This window comes from Zonotrichia leucophrys, chromosome Z, assembly GCF_028769735.1.
Source record: "Zonotrichia leucophrys gambelii isolate GWCS_2022_RI chromosome Z, RI_Zleu_2.0, whole genome shotgun sequence".
In the NCBI taxonomy this organism is placed as follows: domain Eukaryota; kingdom Metazoa; phylum Chordata; class Aves; order Passeriformes; family Passerellidae; genus Zonotrichia; species Zonotrichia leucophrys.
The window spans coordinates 46,563,821-46,586,344 of NC_088200.1; the positions used below are offsets into that span (position 1 = coordinate 46,563,821).

Below are 22,524 nucleotides of genomic sequence, written 5' to 3' on the forward strand. Positions count from 1 at the left end.
AGATCATAGAATAGCACATGCTGGAAGGGGCTTCTGGAGGATGTGTAGTCTAACTCAGGTTGCTCTCAGGATCTAGAGAAATGTGAGAATGTAAAACTAAGAGAATTACCACTGTTTTAAAACTCTAATCGTCCCGGCATCTTGTTCTTGTCCTTGTGCACAGGCAGCTGGTTTGCTGCTTCTGAACTAGAATATACTTGTTACATACAGGAACTAGACAGGATGATTTAGCCTGGACTGGGAGAAAAAGCAGCCCATAACTATTTTTCACTCAGTCATCTGCTATGTGATTTCTGGAACACATAGGATCTGTAGAAGTTACTGACTCCAGTTGCGTGACAAATATGAAAAAACTCATGAATCCTCAAATTCAATCCTACAGAGCAAATAGCACAAGATTACCTTAGCTATTGCAGTATTGCACAAATAATTGCACAATGAAAGTATGTTCTTCGTACAGACTTTGTCATTTCAGAATATTAGAAGGTAATATATTAATCTGTTATTTTTCACATATTTTCCCAACTGCTTGTCTGATTTTTCATTCATTCTTTGTGATTTTTGTCTGACTAAACAATTACTTGCAATCTGTAATATTCAGCAGTAAAAAGCTACCTATTCCCTTTTTAAAATGTAAAATTCTAAAGCTAATCACTGAGAAATACTGGATAAAATTATAAATTCAGAAGTGTTTTATTTGTGAGGTTAGGAGTTAGGAATCTGTTACTTGTCCCTAAAAATACCATGAAGAACTTAGAATAATTTATATATTACATGCCCAAAAGCAGGTGATATTTAGTATCTTTCATGTTAAATACTTGCTTTTCAATATTTGCATTTAGAGTGTGAATTACATCAAAAATCATCTTTTAAAGCAAAATTGACCAAGCAGTTTGCAATTTAGATGGGCATACTTTTTTTCAGTGGATTAACTTTTTTTTTTAAACTTAATGTTTTTTTTCCTGTCAAATCAGAAACATGAAGGATTCTTCGTGTTACTGCTGCTATGGTATTGCATTCTCACTGTAAGAATCTGTACTGCATACTTTATATATAGTTGGATCTGAAATTGGCAGAGACATTTGATTGAAGCTGCCTGGGGAGAAGTATTTTTTTTGAGGTTGTCATGAATACATCAGAACTTCCAAGGTTTTTTCTAACAATTTAAAAACTCATTTACAAAAAGTATTTTACACATATAAACATATATATTCTATATATATTTAACAATAAAGTATTCTAATAAAAAGTAAAAATATTTTTATTTTAAATTTTTGGGAAACCATTTTCTACCCTGAGTTTTGGAATAGAAACAGTTTCATTCTCTTGCTATTAGTTAATGTTTTACATAATTGTCTGTGTTCTTGTTTGACCTAAAAGCTTGAAATCAATAGGCCAACTATTTGCTAGAGAACATGTTACTGTTTACTCATAAAGCTCAATATTTTTTCTCTTTTCACTTAGTCTTCTGAAGACCTACTCTTCACAGTTCAGGACTTCGATCTCTGAAAAACAAAATAAATAGACCCAAACCATTGTTTGAACCACCAAAGTGTAAGGTTTCACCAAAATTTGCTCATCTCAGTAGTTTGCTGGACCAGACATCCCAGCTGCCTCCTGAAACGCTTGCCAGGTTGCTATGTAGTCAGCATTATTTATCTTTTAATAATGACGTCCATTTGTGGTACCAGACAGAGAACTCATGTACATATGCTCTCCTTGAGTGAGCTGATTCTTTTCCAGCAGTAGTCAAGGTTTTGCTGTCCAGCATAACATGAAGTCACAATGAACTTAATAAAAGTTCATTGAAAACTCTGAAGACTTATTTACACTTTTAATCTGTCTTGGTTTTTCCAGTTATGCATCATAATAAATACTGCTCTCTTTGCTTTTGTGTTAATTACACAAATCCAGGTTCATCTGCACGGACTGATGGCACTTGAAATTGTGGCACTTGAAATTCTCAGTCAAATGGTAGAAATCAGAAGCATTCCTGGAAATTGTGGTTTTGAAAGCTTATATTGAGTGACTATGAATATTGGTATGATTCCATGATAGAATTCATGGGTTTTGATTGAAACATGAAATCATAATTGCTGCTGGCAAAATACTAAAATAGGAGAAATCTCAATCCAATACAAACAAAACTGTAATGAGACCTGTACTGTTTCTCTTTATTCTTTCCATCTGCAAAAGCATAATGATCCCTTGTCCACAGCAAAAATTTCACATTTATACATTCTTTCCAATTTTATATACTTCCCATCAATGCACGGTATGAAGAGGGTTTTCTAAAGCTTCCCGGTGACAAGGCTTCCAGTGGAGTTGTCCTCTGATCTCGTGGGAGCTGCTATTTTTGACCCTTCTGGTCAGGATAAGACTTCTGTGAACTGAAACTCCAATACTGGTACTTCCACCAGTGCTCTGAGCTGATACCAGCAGTAGCTTGCTGTGTTTCTATTTTCATAGTGTTTCATAGTGTTTCTAGCTCTTTGTGTCAGCATTTGAGTACATTTTTAACTCCAAAGTTTTAATTTCCCTTGTGCCACACAGTTAGGATTCAAGACTGATCTGGCAGGATGTTGAAGCACTTTCTGTAGTAGTAGGCAGGCTTCATGACCTGAATCCCCAACCTACACTATTTCTGATTGCTTCCACTACTCCTTACTACCTTGGATACCATTTTCCTAGCCAAACTGGAGTTTTAAATTGCATGTCTAGGCCTACACAGGTACTTCAGATTTAATACTGAAAAAAGCCTATATGAGACACCTGTATCTTTTGATCTTGCTTCTACCTATAGATACTAGTAAAAATAATTAAAATTTTAGTCACATCTATATTGTTATGGATCTCAGTAATAGTTTCTGTTTAATTATAACTAAGAAGTAACACAGTTGTTCTTGGCATTGTGGTGTGAGACATACTTTAACAATACCTTGGTGTTTTAAGATAATGTATCCAGCCTGTGTTGTATGTGAAGTTCGCTATTATCTCTTAAGAATTCTGGTGTCTGAAAGCAATTTTGATAGATTTTTCTTAAGCTGTAGCTATCATTGAAATGAAAGTTGTCTTTGCTCTAATACCAATGTTTCTGTTTACAATTTTTTGAACAAAACAACTTCCTTAAGATGAAAATCTTTCAACTAAATACCAGATCAGGCTGTGGTCTATAAATTCTTTTTGTGCTTCCAGGTATCACCTGGCTTGACAGGAAAAGGAACAAATTCACATAGTCAGTATTTCTTCAGTGAAACAATTGGTAATGAAAAATAGTATTTTATATACATCTCAGAATTCACAAAATAACACACATCAATACTTGCAGTTTTCTCTACAGATGATTAATGTTGATGATAAGCTTGGTGAAGACCCATGAGACTAAAATAGGCCAGCGTTACAGGAAAGGACTGGGCAATCTGATGTGTTCCAGAGCTGTGCTTTATACAGCTACATATGAGAATGGTGAATCTTGCCCAATATACTTGGAAATTATGGGGCTCTGCAATGCCCATTTCTTTTCAGTCATACTTCATGGCTTGCTTTGTCAAAATTGGTTTACTGCTACTGCCTTTAAAATAACTTTGAAAACTGACCTGGGCAGAATATCTCTGCCTGAAACAATTGGAAAACAGAATGAGTTAAAAGTCTCTTTCTCTCAATTACAACAGTTCAGTTGTACTACCTCTGTATTTTCAAATAATCAAGATGCTGCAGATCTGTTCCATAGATAGCTGTGGGAGGAATGCTTTAGTACTCAGGGATATTAACCTAGGATTTGGCAAGCCTCAAGGCAAGTCCAAGCTATGCTATCCATTATGTGAAGGTGATCAAGTTTCACAGCTCTCCTGTTTTTACTCTCTGATGAAATTCAAATAGCAATTTGCCTGCAACAGACTTTCTGGGGAAATTGCTCAACATGTGGACACTTGTTGGCTTATAGAAGGCTAGGATCCTCCTACTCTACAAGGCAAGTAGTTCACACAAAATAATAGATCTGGGTACTGTAAACCCATCTCTTTCAAGACGAATCACAGAAACGGTCTGGTTGGATAAAGTGAGTGATCTCCAGCTTCGCAGCTTTATCAGGGACGTACTAGAATACATTGCACAGGATTGTACCTGGGTGATTGTCTCCAGTGAGGGAGACTCCACAACCTCTCTGGACCACGTGTTCTAGTGCATGGTCACTTGTACAATTAAGTTCTTTCTTAAGGTAAGTAAGGTGGAACTTGTGTACATCAGGTTCTGTCCATTGCCTCTTGTCATTTCATATGAAATATGAAGGATCTCCTAAAATTCACTGTAACTGTGGGTCGCTGCTTTTTAAGTCCTCACGCATTCACCCAGACTGCTTTGGGAACAAGCATCCCAGAGCTGCTACAGCACCCGCGTGGGGGAAAAGCATAGGATGGAAGTTACAGTAGGATGTGCATTCACCGTGTGTGCGCGTGTGTGTGTTTCTCTGTGTGTGTGTCTGTGTCTTTCTGTCTGTCTGTCCGCACGCCCACTCAGCGTGGGCGGCTGCATCAGCCAAGGCTCGTTGCGCTGCTTGCGGGGGGGGCGCCACTGTGGGGACCCCGCGGAGCGCCGCGGGCGCCCCCTGGCCCGCCCGGCCCGGCCCTCGCACCGCCTCCCCTCCCCTCACACCGCCTCCCCTCCCCTCACACCGCCTCCCCTCACGCGGCCTCGCCGCGGCAGCGCTGCCAATGGGCGGCCGGGACAGCGGTGGAAAGTGCCTGCCCCGGCGCCGCGGGTTTATAGCGGAGGGGCTAGTGCCGCGGCCGCGGCAGACGGGGCAGGAGTGGCAGCATGGCAGCGACGGAGGGCGGGCGGCAGGTCGCGAACTTCGGCGCCGGGCCGGCGAAGCTGCCGCGCTCCGTGAGTAGGGGCACGGCGGGGCCGGGTGTCCTCGTTGCCCCGGCTCTCGGCGGGGCTCCGGCTGCAAAGCGAGGGATAGGGGGATAAATGTAATTACCGGAGTTTACCCGCGCAGCGCCAAAACCTCTTGTCTTCCATTCTACAACGAGCTTCCCTGATAAACTCGGATTTTTGCAAACGAGCTCGAGTGTGGTTCTTCGAATACTCTCTAGGGTTTTGTTTTTGGGGTTTTTTTAGTGCTGGTTGATATGGCACCAGCACCTATATCGTTAGTTTTGGGATAGAAGGTAGGACCTAAGCGCGCAAAGATCACTCTGTGGAGTGTGAAATTTGTCAGTTGATAAATAGCATGGTAATTCCCTAAGACGCCTTTTTATAAGAAGTTATAATGTACACTCAACCCTCTGGAAAGTTGCATCAGCAGCCATGGATTATACAGTTACATATGGAGAGGGGTGGTTTCTGCCGAACTGTACGTACCTCACTCAGTTTAAGGGTTATCTGCTGTGGAATTTTTGTTGTTGTTGTTCTTCTCTTAGTATCCTTCATAATATACTTTGTTATTTTATGTGTTAATTCTTTTAAAAAATTCTTTAGATTAACAGATTTGCTGCGGAGCAACTTTCTTGTTTTTATTTGTTTGTGTTTCTTTCCCCTCCTTTCTCTTTTCTCGAGGATATGCCCTTTCTGGATAAGGTTGCAAAAATTTTTGCTGCAAAGAAATTTGTTGTTCTGTGTCAAGTTCTAGATTCCAAAGGGGCTCTCACAGCACTGCCTCCATTCCCAGCTCTGACAGAGATGATTAAAAACTGGATTTAAGTTTGGAGGAGTGCAGGTGGGCACAGCTGAGCTCCCTATTATTAATCTGTTTACCCTCTTGAAAATGCAGTGCTCTTGTGTGGACTGCTGTATCACCTCGATGATTTATGCCTCTTGATTGTGGGCTGATGCTGCCCATGAAGCACGCAGACTCAGTAAAGCAAAAAACGGAGCACTTCATAGATTATAATGTGTGTCATACATGTCAGTTGTGAGGCATGTGCAGGTTTTCAGATTAAGAGTGTTACTGACAGAGTTGGATTTTATAAAGCAGTTTAGCCAGCACTACTCTTAGCAGTCTGTGTTTTCTCCCTTACTTTTTTTCCTTCCTTCTCTGGAATGGATAAGTTTGCTTGTAAAATGTGGTGGTTAAAACTTCAGAATCTTTTGGTTGACCTTTTGGTAGCCAGCTGTTACAGTTGACAGGCCATGCAGACACCGGGTCAGCAAGGTAGATTTCTTATTCCTGAAATTGCCCAGAGTGTGCAGTTTCTTGTCAGGGTGCATGCGTGCAGCATTTGTTTGGTTCTACTGGGGCTCCCTCTTCTTCCTTTAAGAGCAGCCAAGACTGTTCTGGCTCTCAGACAAGAATTTACCAAAATCAGAAGCTGCAAATCCAGTGGTTAGAATCTCCTGCTACTTTCTTCATACTTAAAACCTGGGGAGAAGGCAGAAAAAAAAAGGATGGCTGAAGCACTGCTTGGCTGGTGACCTGGTTTTTTTGGTTGTCTCAAAATTTTGCTTAACTTCTTTCTTAACTCCTAATAAGATGGAGGCTTGTCTTCAGAAAGTATGGAACTTCGTTTGGTGAAACCAGTCATTGTCATGCTGGCTCAAGCTGATCTTTCTTGTTATGTTTTCTTCAATACTTTGGTTGTCCTATTTGCACAAGTCAAGTGAAAGGACACAGGATGGAGTGGTGGGAGTGAGTGTTTAGGATGCATGCTTAGAAAGAGTATGTATGCAAACATTAGATGTAAGAGTTCCAAGAGTTCCATTCAACTGCTAGAAATCATTCACAAATCTGGAAATGTAGCATTTGAAATAATAACTTACAACATAGTCTCCACAACAAGCATATTATTTATATTTGCTATCTTATGAAAAGCCTTAAGCTGCTAGGAGGTACAGCAAAATTGTATTGGTAATATACTTCTGTTACTCTCACTTGACGAGTGTCAGGTTATTGCAGTATGGGGCAGCTGGCATAGGCATGATGCATCAGAGACTCCAGATAGTGGAAAATTCCCTTAATTTATTTCTGGATTTTTTTTATTTTGATAGGTGTTACTAGAAGCACAGAAAGAATTGGTGGACTACAAAGGACTTGGTATAAGTGTTCTTGGTAAGACTTTTAAAAAATCTACATTTTTCATTATTTTGTTGTTTAACTGAATTGTTTAATAAGACTTCCTGGTCTTTTTGGCTCAGTTTCTAACACCTGTGTATCTGTACAGATGTGTATAGATACCATATAGGTGTATAGATACCACATAGATGTATAGCATCCTTCCCATTAGGAAAGCAGTGCTCTCCTGCTGGCTGGCTTTTCAGCCCAGTTGCACAAAAGATTTATCATCAAGATGGTGAGCATATTATTAGTTGCTAAAAGTAGAACGTGCACCTGTCTTTGCACAATTCAGATTAATATTTAAATTGTACACTTACACGTAGAAGACAGCCTATGGATTTAGAAGGAATTACTGTGTAATTGTCTTTAATGTTTAATTAGCTTTACTGTGTGAAGAAGCCTTGCTAAAGGTAAGAGAACAAAACCTGTACTTCTCCTGTGCTTTATTATATACTTCTTACAGCATTAGCAGCAGAGAAGGTTCTTAGCATGAGGAAGAATGAAATCTTTCTAGAGATTATTTTTTTACCCACACATATGGTTGTTCCTGTTGGTAATAAGGTCATACGGGTGCCAAGTGTCGATGAATGGGATTTGCCTGTGTCTGGACAAGACTGCAGGTATGAGTCTTCTGTGGGTATTTAGTAGTTTTTATGTACTTAAAGAGAGTAGGAACTGGGAAGGACAACCTTCAGACATTTTGGGTCCACAGTGTAAAAGGTTTAAAGCTTAACACGATTTTAAAATCAAATTCATGTATTACCATCTTCATGTTATTTCTTCTCTCTATTCCACCAAAGAAATGAGCCATCGGTCTTCAGATTTCACAAAAATTCTAAATACAACTGAAAATCTCATGCGTGAATTGCTGTAAGTGAATTACTTTCTGCTTATTTTTGTTATGCATGTGCTAGTTGCATCACTAATGTCTAATATGGAGACCTGTCCTTGAAAGCACCTCTTTGGTGGTGTTTTTCATGAGTGTGTTGTAGAGTAATAACTTTGAGGAGGACATCCATCTTCTTATATGTAAATTTGATGCTTATGTTTTTGAATGTGACAATGGATTTTAATTAGGTTATGATGTGTTTTACGTGTCTAGCTGAGTTTGTTTTGAAATTTTGGTTTTTGTCACCTTCATAGAATTAACGAAGGACATGAACTAAAAGAAATAAGTGCAAACAATAAAAATCAGTTCTCTGGTGGTATAAGTGCGATCTGAACGTTGTCCATAAGTCCTATTTTATTAACAAAGCTCTGTGGATCAGTGTTAGAATCACCAAGCAAGAGCCCTTTTCCTACTCGTAGCATGACACATTTTTAAAAAATTGAAATGAATATATTATGGATTAGAATTACTGTTCTCATAGTAGTTAATAATGTCAGCCATTTAACACAAATGCTTGACCCTCAGTCCAGCCAGAATCATTGACAAAGGAATTTTAATGAATAATTTGGATATCTAATTTTTGTGATTGTATGAGCAACTCTTTATTGCACTTGCTCTGCATGTATACTTCACTGTATTGTTGCAGTTTCAAATTGAAGGGTCTCAGAGCTGAGTGTTACTGTAAGCACTTTGGTGACTTCATGACAGAAAAGTCATGATGCTTCCAATAGATAAATTAAAAGTCAGCATTAATTGTGATGGAATATCTCTCAAGTCTCTGTGTACAGCTACTCAGGAGTGAGTTTGTTTCATGCAGTGCCAGGGCTGGAAGCTTTTTTTCAGGAATCACTAAAATTCATAGCATGTACTCTTAAATGTTTAAATATTTAATATTTATTAAATATTTAATATTTATTAAACAAGCTGTTTCTCAAGACCAGTGCTGAGGTAAGTTAGTGGGATTGATCTAACCTCTAGGCAAAGAGTCTTCTAAAATGGCAGCATTCTTCCTCAGTTACAGTTAAATGCGTAATATCAAGTTGTGTGCATCCTGTGTAACCTGAGAGTAACATAAATGGTTATTTCTTTTATGCAGAAATATACCGGACAACTACAAAGTTATTTTCCTTCAAGGAGGTGGATCTGCTCAGTTCAGTGCAGTCCCGCTTAACCTTATTGGTTTAAAGGAGGCAAGACAGGCAGATTATGTGGTTACTGGAGGCTGGTCAGCAAAAGCAGCTAAAGAAGCAGAGAAGTATGCCAAAGTAAATATCGTCCATCCCAAACTAGGAGCCTATACAAGTAAGTTGATGATTGCATCTGCGTCCATGTGAATGCTTAGCTTTTAGAATCGCTCTAAAAACAGATCCAATGTTGCTGTTGGGCTGTTGAATGTTAACTAGAGTTGACTGCCCAGCACTCGAAAGAATGTCTGCCATGCCCCTCTTTGTTCAACACTGGCAGATTTATTTAATGGCTTAACATTTTCCACCAGAAAAAAATGGTGAAGTGGGGCTGAGCAGATGCCAGAAAATAAGTGTCAAGACAAAAGTGTCTAAGTAGGAAAATTGTCTGGGCTCACTCAGGTCTTTTTTAATATTTAACTGAGTTCTTAAGCTATTCACAGGGATATTGTGAGATATTTCAATTTCATGTACACTCAGTAACAAGAATGCTCTAAAATTCAGAAGCAGGTCTGAGATTTTAACTTTGTTGACCCAGGACATGGGAGACCTGAATTCTCTTACCCACTTTTAAGGTTTCCTAAATTATCTTTCCCACCAATGTGTCACTGAATATACATAAATAATTCTTGGAGCCAGGAATACATGAGTTCTATTTCTACTCCTGCTACTTTTGCTCACTTTTCTTCCCTCTGGTCCAAATTGCAGCACTTGAACTAAAAAGAATGGGAAGAAGACAAAGAATATTCCCATACAAGTTAGTGTATTAGCTGGCAATTAGGACACTAACTTGGAAAGTAAGTTTATATTCTGTGAGGCACAGGAAGGAATTGAAGCTACAACTTTCCGGTCTGGGGGAGTGAAATTCATCGCTTCATAGCTTTAGATAAGAGGAGAGCCAGTAAATAATGATGGAGGCAATGGTACCGTCTCCCACCCTTCCCTCCACCTCCCGTCACGTCCTGGAGGAGAAAAGAAAGGGAGAGCAACAGGTTTATGCCAAACCTGTTCTGTGCTGTCAGGACATGCCTGTATATTGCCTGTTGACAGAGCAGATCTTAGCTTTGTAAATCAGTTGCAAAGCTTAAAATGGGAGAAAGGTGGGTGACCTTGTGTTTGTTGAGCTTGGGCAAGACTTAAATGCTTCTGGGATTGCACAGAAACAGAATTTTAGAGAACTTTGTCAGTGAGAATTTGGATGTTTCAGTGGTTCCAGAGGCAGCAGGAAGATTCTTGGACTTAGTGTCTGAATTCCTCTGAAATGCTGTTTTGAATCTCTAGGCCAGTAGTTTGTAGTCTGCTATTGCAATGGGAGGAAAATAATTTGAAGAAAAAGGGGTGAAAATCAAAAAGTTTTGCAAACGTAATGATGTCTCACCAGGGAATTTTGGGAATGCACTGTTGTATTGACTTTGCAGATACGTTATCTTCCTGGGAACAACATGATTAATAGTCTGTATGGCAAAATTGTTCTTGGTTTACGCTTAAGTTTCATGTTCAGGTAAAACTGCATGCCAAGAAAGTTACTTGTGACCTCTGGGTTTCTTTTTTGGCTCTTAGGCATTCCTGACCCAAGCACTTGGAATCTTAATCCGGATGCATCTTATGTGTATTATTGTGCTAATGAAACTGTTCATGGTGTGGAGTTTGACTTTGTACCTGATGTCAAAGGAGCAGTCTTGGTTTGTGATATGTCATCAAACTTCCTGTCCAAACCTGTGGATGTTTCCAAGGTAAACAATTGGACATAGTGACTGCACAAAGCATTTTCAAAATTTAATGCATATAGTGAAGCACTTTGAAATGTCTGGATTTGAATGTCTCGGCATCTCAGCTAGAGATGCTGAGCAGTGAAATTAAGGAAGTCGTGCTTTGTTAATTGAGTGTCTGATGATAGATAGAAGTGTTGACATTTCAGGTTTGAGATTTCAATGTCTATTTTCCTTTTTCTCATAAAAACATACTGAACTATGTTGACATTGTTCATGTAAATAGTTGCCCAAGATTATTTATCTCCTGTGTGATCTTCACTGATGAAGAAAATACCTGCTAAAAGAAAATAACAGCTAAAATAAATGTTTTCTAAATAATATTTAGCCTGCAGATAGTGTATGGCTACAGCACAGTACTGTTAATAAGTTTTTGAATCCTGCCTCTGTCATGAAAAATCTGTAACCTCTTTTAAGCTCCTAAAGCTTCCTCTACCTCATGATTATGGTGTCTGTTTCACAGATAGTGCAGGAGCAGAACATAGGCAGTTACTATGTTTGTAAAGTATACTATTTGTAGAAGTGTTACTGACTAGTGAAGCAGCATGTTTGACCTTTCTTACCTGTGTGTAGCAAAATGGAGTAGTTGTTAATGCATTCAACTTGGCCTTTCCTGATCTGCCTCTTTGTACAGGTGAATTTTATGATGATTGTTCTGAAACTCCAGATGGATTGAAAATAGTGTGAACTGTGTAGGAATTTGTTTTTAGTAAATTTGCTTGGAGTAGTGTGAAATTGCAACAGGCTGCCTTGAGAATTATTTGCAGCTATTAAATAAACATTTAGCAAACAGTTGTGAAATTTGTGATTATCTTCCTCAGCTGAGTAGGTGTAAGTGCACTTTCAAATCAGAACTTCTGCTAACTCTTCTTTTAACCTACAACTTGCTAATTTTCAACACATTCTCTGTTCAGCTGACTAGTGTGTCTGGGGTATTACTCAGTAATGAGATCTACAAGTGAATGCATTTTACCAAGTTCTTTTCTTCTTCCTTTTAAAGTTTGGTGTGATTTTCGCCGGTGCTCAGAAGAATGTTGGCTGTGCTGGAGTTACTGTTGTAATAGTACGTGAGGACTTGCTGGGATTTGCACTGAAGGAATGCCCTGTTGTACTGGATTACAAAACGCAGGCAGCAAATAGCTCATTGTATAACACTCCGCCTTGCTACAGGTAACTCAGCCTGCTGTGTTATATCCTTTATCAGAAAGCTGCCGCACTGCCACCTGCCGCTCTTGTCCAGAAAAGCTTCCAAAGTTCCCTGTTTGCCCTCAAGCCACCGATACCTTGGGGTGTTTCACGTGATTCCTGTGAGAGCATGGGAAATGTCCGGCTGTGTGACCAGTAGGCTTTGCATTGCCTGCTGCGACTCAGCCACAGAAGATGTAGCCTTTTTCAAAGTTAATATTATATGTCATAGCTCCATTGTAGAAGTTTCGGGATGCAGTTCTGGTTTACACGAGCACAGCACTAGTCAGTTGCAAGGAGGTAATTTGGCACTTAGACTTGCTTCTTGATCCAAATATAGTTTGATTTAATTTCTTCTTGACATTGTTCTGAGCATTTGAACCTCCAGATCCCCACTGACTTTCTTTACTGGAAAATGGTAAATAATATTGTGATTAAAGTTTTAAATAGTGTATGATATTACAAGAATATATGTATTCTTTTAATATTTTAAAATATTTCTTGTTCTTTCTACATCTTTCACTACTGTTGGTTTTGAAATGAAAATGTATAAGAACTATTTAAAAGCCATTTTAGTAGCTGCTTTGCTTTTACTCTTGTAAAGTTTTGCATAATTCCTTGATGCCATCTCAGTGTTTGGTTTGACATCCAAAGATAAAATTTATCTAGCTTTATAAACATTGCTAGCAATCAAAATCATAAAATTGCCATGTGGTTGATGATTTCATTATGCAAGAAGCAGATCAGACTATACCTTGCTTTTTTAAATTGTAGCTATCTTGTAGCTTCTGATAACTAGTGAAATGGTGCTTTGCTACTAGCATGCTTCGCTGTTGAGCTAGTAGTATCTACCCATTCTTATCCTGAAGAGTTTTTATGCCAGCATCCTTTGAAATGAGTATTTAGAGAAAATCTTCTGTCTAATTATAATTTTTTCCCCAGAAGCTTTTAAAATTACTTTGAAAATAAAGATTCCCTTTTCAGGATAGTTTCATAATGAAATTTTATACTGATAATTAGTCTCAGCTCTTATAGTTTGTTTGCATGTTCCAGAATGGCAAAGTTAGGTTGCAATGATCTCCAACATAAGTTAAATGCACTTACTGTACAGACCCAACGTTCTGTGATTCTCATACATAAACCCTGTAACTTAATTCCATCACTACAATTAGTATCACTTCAAATTTTACTCAATTTAGGTATCTCTGAATCTGCTGATTGTCACTGCAGTGTACCATTGCCATGACATAGGAGCAGCTATCTCTCTCAACAGAACACTAAATCTAGTGAACATTTGTTTATGCCAGATGTTACAGTGCAGAACTTGTTCCCCCAAGTTGTGTGCATACTCTACAGTATGTAGTGCTGTAATTATGCATTCTTACTGGCAGCCTGTCTGCCCTGTTGGCTGGGTACACCAGTAAGAATTAGCTATTCAATATTTCCAGATTTTGGTCTGCTCAGTGTAGCTTTGTAGCATAGGCAGGATGTATGTCTTTTCCAGTGCTTGATGAAACCTCTATTTCATGATCGATTATGTGCCTGACTGCCAAGTCACACATACTGTTTTTGGACACTGTATACTTGAATATGCCAGGTTTTAAATCCAGCCATTCATGTTTTCCAAGTACAAAGCTATTTCCATTTGAAAAACTGAAGTTCTGCTTAATCTGAGTACTTGGACACAGTGTTGTTCCTCTGATTTGAAAAGCAAAACAAATCAAATTCTGCAGCCTTATTTTAGCCATTGCAAAGAACCTGTGAAAAGAAAGTGCTGCTTTAGTTGTTACTCAGTATCTGACAGTAGCCTTAACAGAGTAGTGGGTGGTAAAGGGAACTGAAAATAAAGTTGAACTAACAGTTTCTCCTTTCTCATCGCTGTCTTGCTGGATTTCACTTCATGCTACAGACTCACATTGGAGTACGCTCCAGAATACAGAATGGAACAGACTGAAATGTTGGCAGGATGCACGTCTGTTTGGCTTGGCCCTAGCTGCCTGTTCCAGTTTAAGGAACTGGCAAAGCTTCTTAGTTCTCTTTTTCTGTACTCTTTTCCTTGCACTTGTTAATGGTTTGCTGGCAAACAGGCAGGAAATATTAACTGAATTTGCAAAAGCTATTTCAGCAAAATGTTAAATTAAATTAGGGTGATGCTAATGGCTTTAACCTCATGGCACTACATAGTTGACTCTTTGACCCTAATCTGTTTAGCTAAAATTAACAATGAATTTGCTATAAAAATCTCATTTGCAAGCTCTGAAATGCATTTTGCGCTTAAAGTTGTTCCAGAAACATTATTTTGATTGATGTAAAGGAAGGATAAAGGGTTTTAGCTGTCTGGGGTTTTGTGAATGGCTCTAAGGCTGGCTTCCAGGAATTCATTTGTCCAAAAAGTTTTGCTCAAGGAAGTGAGGGCAAGATGTGAATGTGGCTCTGTATATTTGCCAAGGGCATAGTCTATACTTCACTTAAATAATTTACACTGGAATAGTTGATAGTGTCCTGTCATAAATGTGGCAAGATTGTGCTCTCAGAGCAGTAACGTACTTCCTATAAATGGCAGTCTGTAATCTTGGTTATTCTGCAGCTTTTTGGAAGTGTTCAAGGATTTGGTACTGGCATCCCTTTAGAAATAAAAAGCAGCAAAATTTTAAACAGCCTCCTGCTAGATATGTGTTAGAGAAACTTGTAAGGTAATGTTCTCTGAGCACTCCCTTGGAATCATTAACGAAGGGATTCATAAGAATGAACTTGTTGGATATAGGCCATAAAAACTTGTGAGCAGGTTTTTATGTAAATTGTTGCAGTCGTGGGAAATGTCTGAACTTGAACAAGCTGAGTTTTGTAGCAAAAGCACAAAGGCAAAAGGCATTAAGGATTTTTTGTGTTGCACTTAGTGACTGGCATTGAAATTCTTGGTCTCAAGCCATGTGATGCCAGTAGGCTTCCAGATCTCTACTAAGAACTTGACTGGTAACAGTCAAGTGTGATACATCATAATTTGTTTCACCAAACTTCACTGTTCATGTGGGCAAAAGGTCTTTGTAGACAGACATGGGATTAGAGTTCTTATTTTTAACATTTGTGAAAATATGGTTACATTTCTGGCATATTAATATACATGTATTTGAGATTTACTCCTGCATTTTTGCTAGAGCAGCTGCACAGGGCAAATGCTATTAACTTTTTTGCTGAATCTGGCTCCCACTAGGCAGTTGTGTAGTCCTTCTGGGCAGGACCTGAGAGGCAGTTGAGTAGGCAATGAATTGGCAGCGCATGCAGCGTGTCTGGGGATGTCTTTGGGAGCCCTGCTGGGCTGCAGAAAGCATGTCCTTCTATGGTGCAAAGGATTAAAATGGGTCCAACAGATATGTGTGACATTTGAATTTCAGGATATTTTGTCTTGTGTACAGAAAACATTATCTGAGTTGTCATAACTTGTAAAATAGTCTAGGTTTTGATTTGTTAGTCTTAAGTGCCCTTAAATCAAACACGTCATTGTGTTACTGAAAGATTTTGTGACCTATTAGACAAGACCTATTTTTTTCCTGTTTGAATAATTTCACTGAAAAATGTTCTTTCCTTTTGCAGTATTTATATCATGGGATTGGTACTGGAATGGATAAAGAATAATGGTGGAGCTGCAGCTATGGATAAACACAGTTTAATCAAGTCACGGATGATTTATGATATTATAGACAAATCTAATGGATTTTATTCGTAAGTTCCTATGCTTTTCCTCTTTGCTTCAATATTTGCTACATAACCAAACATTCATAAATTTTGAGAGTTTAATTGTATTTTTGAAGTCACCTTTTTTGAGGACTCCTAGAGATACCATTTGAGTGAACCATTCACTTGGTAACTGTCCAAAGATAAGTCTCATTCCAGTAGGAAGTTATTTCAACTTATCATGTTGACTAGTAGTGAACCCTACTAAAAACATATTCTAAACTGAACAAAACAGAAGCGTGGGAGAAGAGTATACAAAGAACAGAGAGGCAGATGCTGGTTTGTATGCTTATGGAATCTCTTGGTGGCATGTAGACCAAAACAGAGAAAATTGCCTGTAAGAAATTGTAGAGACCCCTTTGCCTTGTATTTTGCCTACCACCTTCCAGGAGTCAAAGACTCTGCTTTGCCTCTGGTAAGCAGAACATTTTTATTGCTAATTATGTTAAGTTCTGAAACACTTCCTGAAGTAAAATAGAAAGATCAGACCTCAAAATGGAATACATTTTCTTTATGTACTTTATGCACAGTTGATTTTCTTCAGTTATTTTTGCTGGCTTTCCAAAGCAGGTTTAACCCTCTTGCATTTTACATAGAATAGCCAGGTACTTTTGAGCTCATAGGACCTGTGCATAGTTAAAAGCTGGTACTGTAATAATTTTATTATTTGCCAAGTTCAGACTACTAATTGACCATGAAACTGCAAAATATTTCTTTCACCTTCAGGGTAAAAGCAACAGTGTGGGGACCTAATTTACTTTCAAGTCCAAGTTAGGATAGAGCAAATTAAATTTGGATTTTAAATTAAAGCTGTCTGCAGTCATAATTGTCAGGGATAAAGTTTCATCATAATATTTAATACACTCCTCTTATTAATTTAGTTAATGAAAACAGCTTTCCCTTTAGTATCACCATGATCAGGATTGTGATCCTACTCCAGGGAGATCCTGGGGGTTTTTCACAGACGTCAGTAAGCAAATGAAGCCTTGAAAAAAACATTTTGTGACAAACAGAAATCTGTATCTGGCAAGTTGGTCTGTAAGGCAACAAGTGGGAAATGCAATGCAAATTGGATGGTAAATAGTCAGTTGGGAAAGCAGAACAAGCTTCACTGACTGAGCTGTATGCAGCTTCCTAAGCAATACAGTTAAGACTGTGAATTTTTAAATTGTGTCTATAACTTAAAGGAAGGTTTAATTTGAAGCTACCTTCCCAGCTGTAACGTGGCACTTAATCTGTGGCGTGCTTCCCTGAGTAAGCCATGTGACAAGCCATTTAGCAAATGGAACCTTTCTTCCATGAAGTGCTCTGTGCCATTTGTAGTTTGTTTTTCAATGTCTCTGCACTGAATTACATCAGATTGCCTAGTAGCAACTGTATATTCTAAAACTAAAGCATGGCTGCAGTAATTCCAATATAGGAGTGCTCAGAAGCATATGCCTTTTTGAACATTATTTTCCTGGTTGAACCTGAAGTAGAAGATTTGCACCAGCAGGTGTTATGATGGATTTTTCTTTTCTTTTCATCATGGGGACATCTGGACAAAGGAACAAGAGAGGAACTAAAAAGAATGATACTCATTCTCTCTCACTATGCTATTTCCAATTAGCATAATAATAGGTGTGAAATCCACTTGCAGTTTATGAACACTCATTTATATTGAATGTCTGCAAGAATCTACATCATCAGACTTAGAAAAAAAATAAACCTGAAGGCTTCAGATCTCCTTTATAAGCAGAAATACTAAAAAAGATATTTAAATCTTCTTTTCCTCCCCTATAATTTCTTAGCTTCACAAAATAGTTGTAGAGAAATTACACAGATCTTGAGTTTTTCACTTCAGATAAATTTTTAGGAAATTAAGGAGTTGTGATGCATCTCCTGTAATGCTGTGGCCATGTATGCACTGCAAGATTTGTTCTAGAGATACCTCTTCTTTGCTTCGTGATTCTGAGTAATGTTAATTTAGAAGGTGCACTGAAGTCACTAACAGAAGTTTCTAATATCTATGAAAATTTTTTTATGCTGTGTTCTTGTATTTCCTTTAGTTCTGTTTAGCTGAGTATAATTCTGGCAGCACTTTTGGCTAGTTGAGAAGTCAATCTTCAAAGAGGAAGAGAAGAAACTGCTTTAGACTTAGTCAAAATTCCCTGTAATCACCTCACCTAGCCAAAGTAACTGTTTATTAATTTTTATTTATTTATTTAAAATTTAATTTGGTCTGTATACAAGCCTTGTGTCTGTTCCCCTGGCACAATTCTGAGTGTGTCAGGAAGGGTTAATAAGCCTTCCACTTTACCACTTCCATTATTGTACTTGGTTAAAAAAGGAAGGTTGCTGTCTTTCACAGAAAGTAATGATAGTTTTGATTGTGAAGGATTGATTACGGTTTTAAACAGGTGTGATTATTCATTTCTCAAACTGCATGTAGCTGAAATACAAATTTAGCACAAAGTGGGTTAAGCATTACGTTCTGCAACCTTTCTAGATGTCCAGTGGAGAGAAAGAGCCGAAGCAGAATGAATGTACCTTTCCGCATTGGCAGTGTCAAGGGCGATGAAGCCCTGGAAAAGAAATTCCTTGAGAAAGCTGTGGAACTTAACATGATATCTCTGAAAGGACATCGGTAAGTATTAGTCAAGTAGTCTCTGTGCTGTGCAGAGAAATCTGTTCCTGCAGTGGTACAGCATCAGGCATTGTGCATTGACTTGCCAACCTTTCTCACGCATAAGCTGCTCCTCATACTGGTTTGGCAACACTTGAGATGAGCAGTCTAGAGATTGTAATCAGAGATTGCTGGTGGCTCAGCTGCTGCTTAGGTGAAGTGGGGAGCTTCAGAGAGCTTTATCATGAATTCTGCTCTCTTCTGCAAATCTGTCTCTGTGCAGATGCCAAAGATATCTTTTGAGGTCAGATTGTATCAGTGTATAAAATGTCTCAGATGGCTTGTCTGCCTGGTTGCAAGAGTTCTTTCCAATGTTCAGTAGTGTTTGTGGGATTAGTTTTTTGATGTTATTGGGCTACAGCTTTGGAGCAGTAAATAACTAATAAATACTAAGCTTCTCTAGACTGCAAGCCTGCCTTGAAGAATTAAATATTGCTTCCCATGCACATAAATGTGAATTTTATAATTTTAGAGTAGGAATAGATTTAAATGTCTGTGACTGCTACTAATGTCTTTTTTTAGAATATACAAAACTTTTCTGGTTCTTTCTTTTTTTTTTCTCTCCTATTTGCAATTCAGGTCTGTGGGAGGAATCCGTGCCTCTTTATATAATGCAGTGACTGTAGAAGATGTTCAGAAGCTTGCAACATTCATGAGAAGCTTCATGCAGATGCATCAGTCATAAATGCCCATGGGTTAGAGCCATGCTGCACATCTATGAAATAAAAGCTAAAGGGTTTTAACATGACTGTGGTACTGCACAGCTGTAGCGCACAAGTTTTATTTTCTTTTAGTTCCTGTAACAATATTAATTAACTGAACGGAACAGAGGCCCAGTCTTGCAGTGATGTGGCAACTTTGGCTTTGCTGAGAATCCCCAGAGTGATCATGATTGATTGAAAAATTTGAAAATGTGTGGTTAAAACATGAATAACATTTTAAGATTATATGGATCTGAGTCTTTTTCAATTCTAGTTACAAGTGACTTCAGCAATGCCTCCTTTTTAGTAAAATTCAGGAAGATAAATTTGTCATAAGCTGTCTGTAATGCTTTACAAATACTCTCTGACTGCATAATGAAGGTAAACTGACACAGCCTCTAGAGACATCTAATTGATTTATGGGGTATATTCCAACAGTGTAACACCAGTTGTACTTAAGAGTTAACACCAGCATGCCTAACTTGAGAATCTGGCCTTTTGACTACTGCTCCAATGCTACAAAGTACTTTCATAACCATTGCAATTAGTTGTGGTTAAGGTCTGCAGGACTGGGCCTTTTTTCCTACTAACATTTTTTAGTTTAAACCTAGGATTCATGAGTCTGATTAAATCAATTTCTAAGATGTTTTTTATTTCTCTATGCATTTTGTATATTAAATTCCTAGGTTGTTATTGTTACTTTTGGGCATGCATATTTGCTGCTGCAAAAAAGTTTCTTTTAATTTGTTAACCTAGTGCCAGACTGGATTGCTGTATTCCACTCAATGAGCCTGTGACTTTCTGTGCATTGACTTTGAGCCCTAAGTGCAGCAGACTTCTTAAGTGTTTTCCTTCTCTACTTGCTCCAGTGTTTGTTCTACCTTTTCATTCTTTCAGTTGTGTAGCCTTTTATATGTGGAACTTTGTCCAGCTGGAGTAAATAATAGTCTTCTCTGCCTTTTCCTGACACTGCAGTGTAATTTTGGTCCCACTTTCTCACTTGGTCCTTGTAGCTTATTGCACACTTTGATACCCTGGGCTAGAGAGGTCACTGTGGTTATACAAAGATTTTCAGAGGATCTCCTCTTGTAGAACCCTTGAGTTATTCTTTTATCTCAGCTTGTGACTTTACTGCCAATGTCCATATATTGACTTTAATCTCCTACTTTAACTAGTGTAAAAGCTATCTGCTATTGTCAGAGTGTTTAGTATTGCTACAGCTGGTTTCAGACTAAACTCTTTGGCACACAATGGGGATTTCATTTTTTTTTTTAATTTTTGTGTAACGTCAGTACAGTGGTAACAATTTATTAATGATAATGATGTACTATCCCTTTGTTGATGGAATCTCAGAACAAGTCAATGAAATGTGCTAGGGTTGAGTTACATTCCTATGTGAAAAATCATCATTTTAAGACTACTATTTGGAGATTTCTGTCAACTTAGTGTTATTCAAAGTAAGTAAATTATGTGAAAAAAATAAAATCTAATCATGTCATGATGTGAAGTACCATTGTGTTTGAAACTTTTTGATTTTTGTCATTTTCAGGATGAAAATCAAGACTAATGTGTGTTAGAATTTTAGATTCTGGTATACTCCTTTTCCCTAAAAAGCAAGCTTCCCTCCTGTATGTTTTATTTCTGTGCAAGAAGAGTCTTTCCTATAGGAGCCATAGAAACAAAAGTATTATTATGAATGCTTAAAGAACCCTTTTTGCTCTGCCAATTACAAATATCTAATTTGGATACCATATTAAGCTTTTTAATTTCATAAATTTATTTTTCTGAGTGTTTTGTACTTGCTTGCAGCTGTAACTCTGGCTTATCTCTTTCTAAAAAACAGCCAACCTTTGCATTTTACAGTAGCCTTGCATTCCTCTTAGCAAGCATGCTTTTGTGTGTGTTTACAAGAAAAGCTTGCGCTGATTTGTGCAGCTGATTCATGAGTCTGACAAGGAACTTCTTGCTGCTTCTGAATTGTGCCTAGCATCTTGTCAATTTTTTTTTAACTCAGTAAGGCAAAAATCTTGTATAAATAAAATACAGAGTGAAGACTGCATTAAGCAGACAATGGTAGATTGAATATCAAGTAAGGGGAATACAGGGAATACAGAAGCACGTTCTGAATAAATTATTTACTTGAGGTTTGTTTCAGACTTATCCATACAGCAATTCTAGCCTGTCAAGCTGTTTGTCTGTATTTGGGGTTTTGAGCCCTTCTGGACAGCTAAATCCTGATTCTCCCATATCAGATTTGTAGGAGGAATTTCAGCAACCTGTTGCTGAAACTCCTGGTCTTTTTTTCTCATCAGCACTTACAAACTAGGTTAGTAATTTCAGTGTTTGGAAGCAGGGCTCTTTTGGTGTGATATGAATACTCTGAAGACATTAAAAGGTGTTAAAAAATAAAGAAAATACTGGTCTCACCTGAGTTGGCCCAAATGGAGAGGGAATCATAAGACAAGTTCTTCAATGAACAATTCTTTGAATTCCTTTTCTAATGAATCATCTCTATCTCCTAGCTCTTGTTCTTGATTTCACAAAAGCACGTTCTAGCATTCTCCTCTGTTGTAAAAAAGTCTCTGGCCACTGTCTTTCCCAGACCTGGCCTAAAAGGAGAAAGCTGCATGCTCCCTCTGTATCTGCAGTGTTCAGTGAGGGATGCTTTAGTCCCGGTGTCGACTGTCCTTCAGGAAGGTGTAATGTCCCAGAGATTCCTGTCAGTTGTTTACAATAAGAACTTCCTATGGTAGTTAACATCTGTAAGCCAGGCAAGACTTAAATAAGAACTGGAAGTCTGGATTGCCACATCCTTGTTTAACTAGTAATTCCAGTGGAGAGAAATGATTCATACACGCAGCAGTGTGCGGGAGTCCTGCTCTTCTGTAAGCTGATGCTCTATATTTTCCTGTTTCTGTTTAAATTAATCCCATTTTTTTCTTTTCAACTCGTAACTTAATATTTTTCAATATACCCAGGAATGTTTGGATATAAAAAGCTTAAGCCTATTCCTGACATTCAAGTAAGTGTTTGGAATGAAACAGGAATTAAAGACATCATATACTGACGTATTAGTAGTTGCAAAGGTATGCTGAAAGTGTTACTAGGTCAGGCACTATATTGGTACATGCTTATTTTTCACTGTATTTCCTTGTCTGGGTAGAAAATAAAATGAGGATCTTTTTTGTACTTAATAATGATATACCTAATTAAAGTGCTGTAAGTTTTTACATTAAATCGGTCCATTTAATTAGAAAGAAGATTCCCCATTCCAGTCAGCAATTGGACTCTTGATAATTTAAAACCAGGATTCATGACAATCTGTGATAAATAACACTCTTTTAGACT

General features: G+C 38.0%; 1 protein-coding gene across 1 annotated transcript; it reads left to right on the top strand.

Moving 5' to 3' along the window:
- The first annotated feature begins 4,726 nt into the window (after nucleotides 1-4,726).
- On the top strand, nucleotides 4,727-20,683 carry PSAT1 (phosphoserine aminotransferase 1). Its single transcript, XM_064735671.1, has 9 exons — nucleotides 4,727-4,881; nucleotides 6,985-7,045; nucleotides 7,852-7,921; nucleotides 9,037-9,242; nucleotides 10,685-10,857; nucleotides 11,894-12,063; nucleotides 15,670-15,798; nucleotides 18,299-18,436; nucleotides 19,055-20,683. Exons 1-9 carry the CDS (start codon nucleotides 4,813-4,815, stop codon nucleotides 19,158-19,160), a joined length of 1,122 nt encoding a protein of 373 aa, XP_064591741.1. The 5' UTR covers nucleotides 4,727-4,812; the 3' UTR covers nucleotides 19,161-20,683.
- Nucleotides 20,684-22,524: the final 1,841 nt, after the last annotated feature.

What these genes read in the sequence shown, in the direction of transcription:
- PSAT1 (XM_064735671.1), top strand. Translation starts at nt 4,813, where the DNA reads ATGGCAGCGACGGAGGGCGGGCGGCAGGTCGCGAACTTCGGCGCCGGG. An exon ending in AAATCTAATGGATTTTATTC is followed by an intron (nt 15,799 to 18,298) that starts GTAAGTTCCTAT and finishes CAACCTTTCTAG; the next exon opens with ATGTCCAGTGGAGAGAAAGA. An exon ending in ATATCTCTGAAAGGACATCG is followed by an intron (nt 18,437 to 19,054) that starts GTAAGTATTAGT and finishes TTTGCAATTCAG; the next exon opens with GTCTGTGGGAGGAATCCGTG.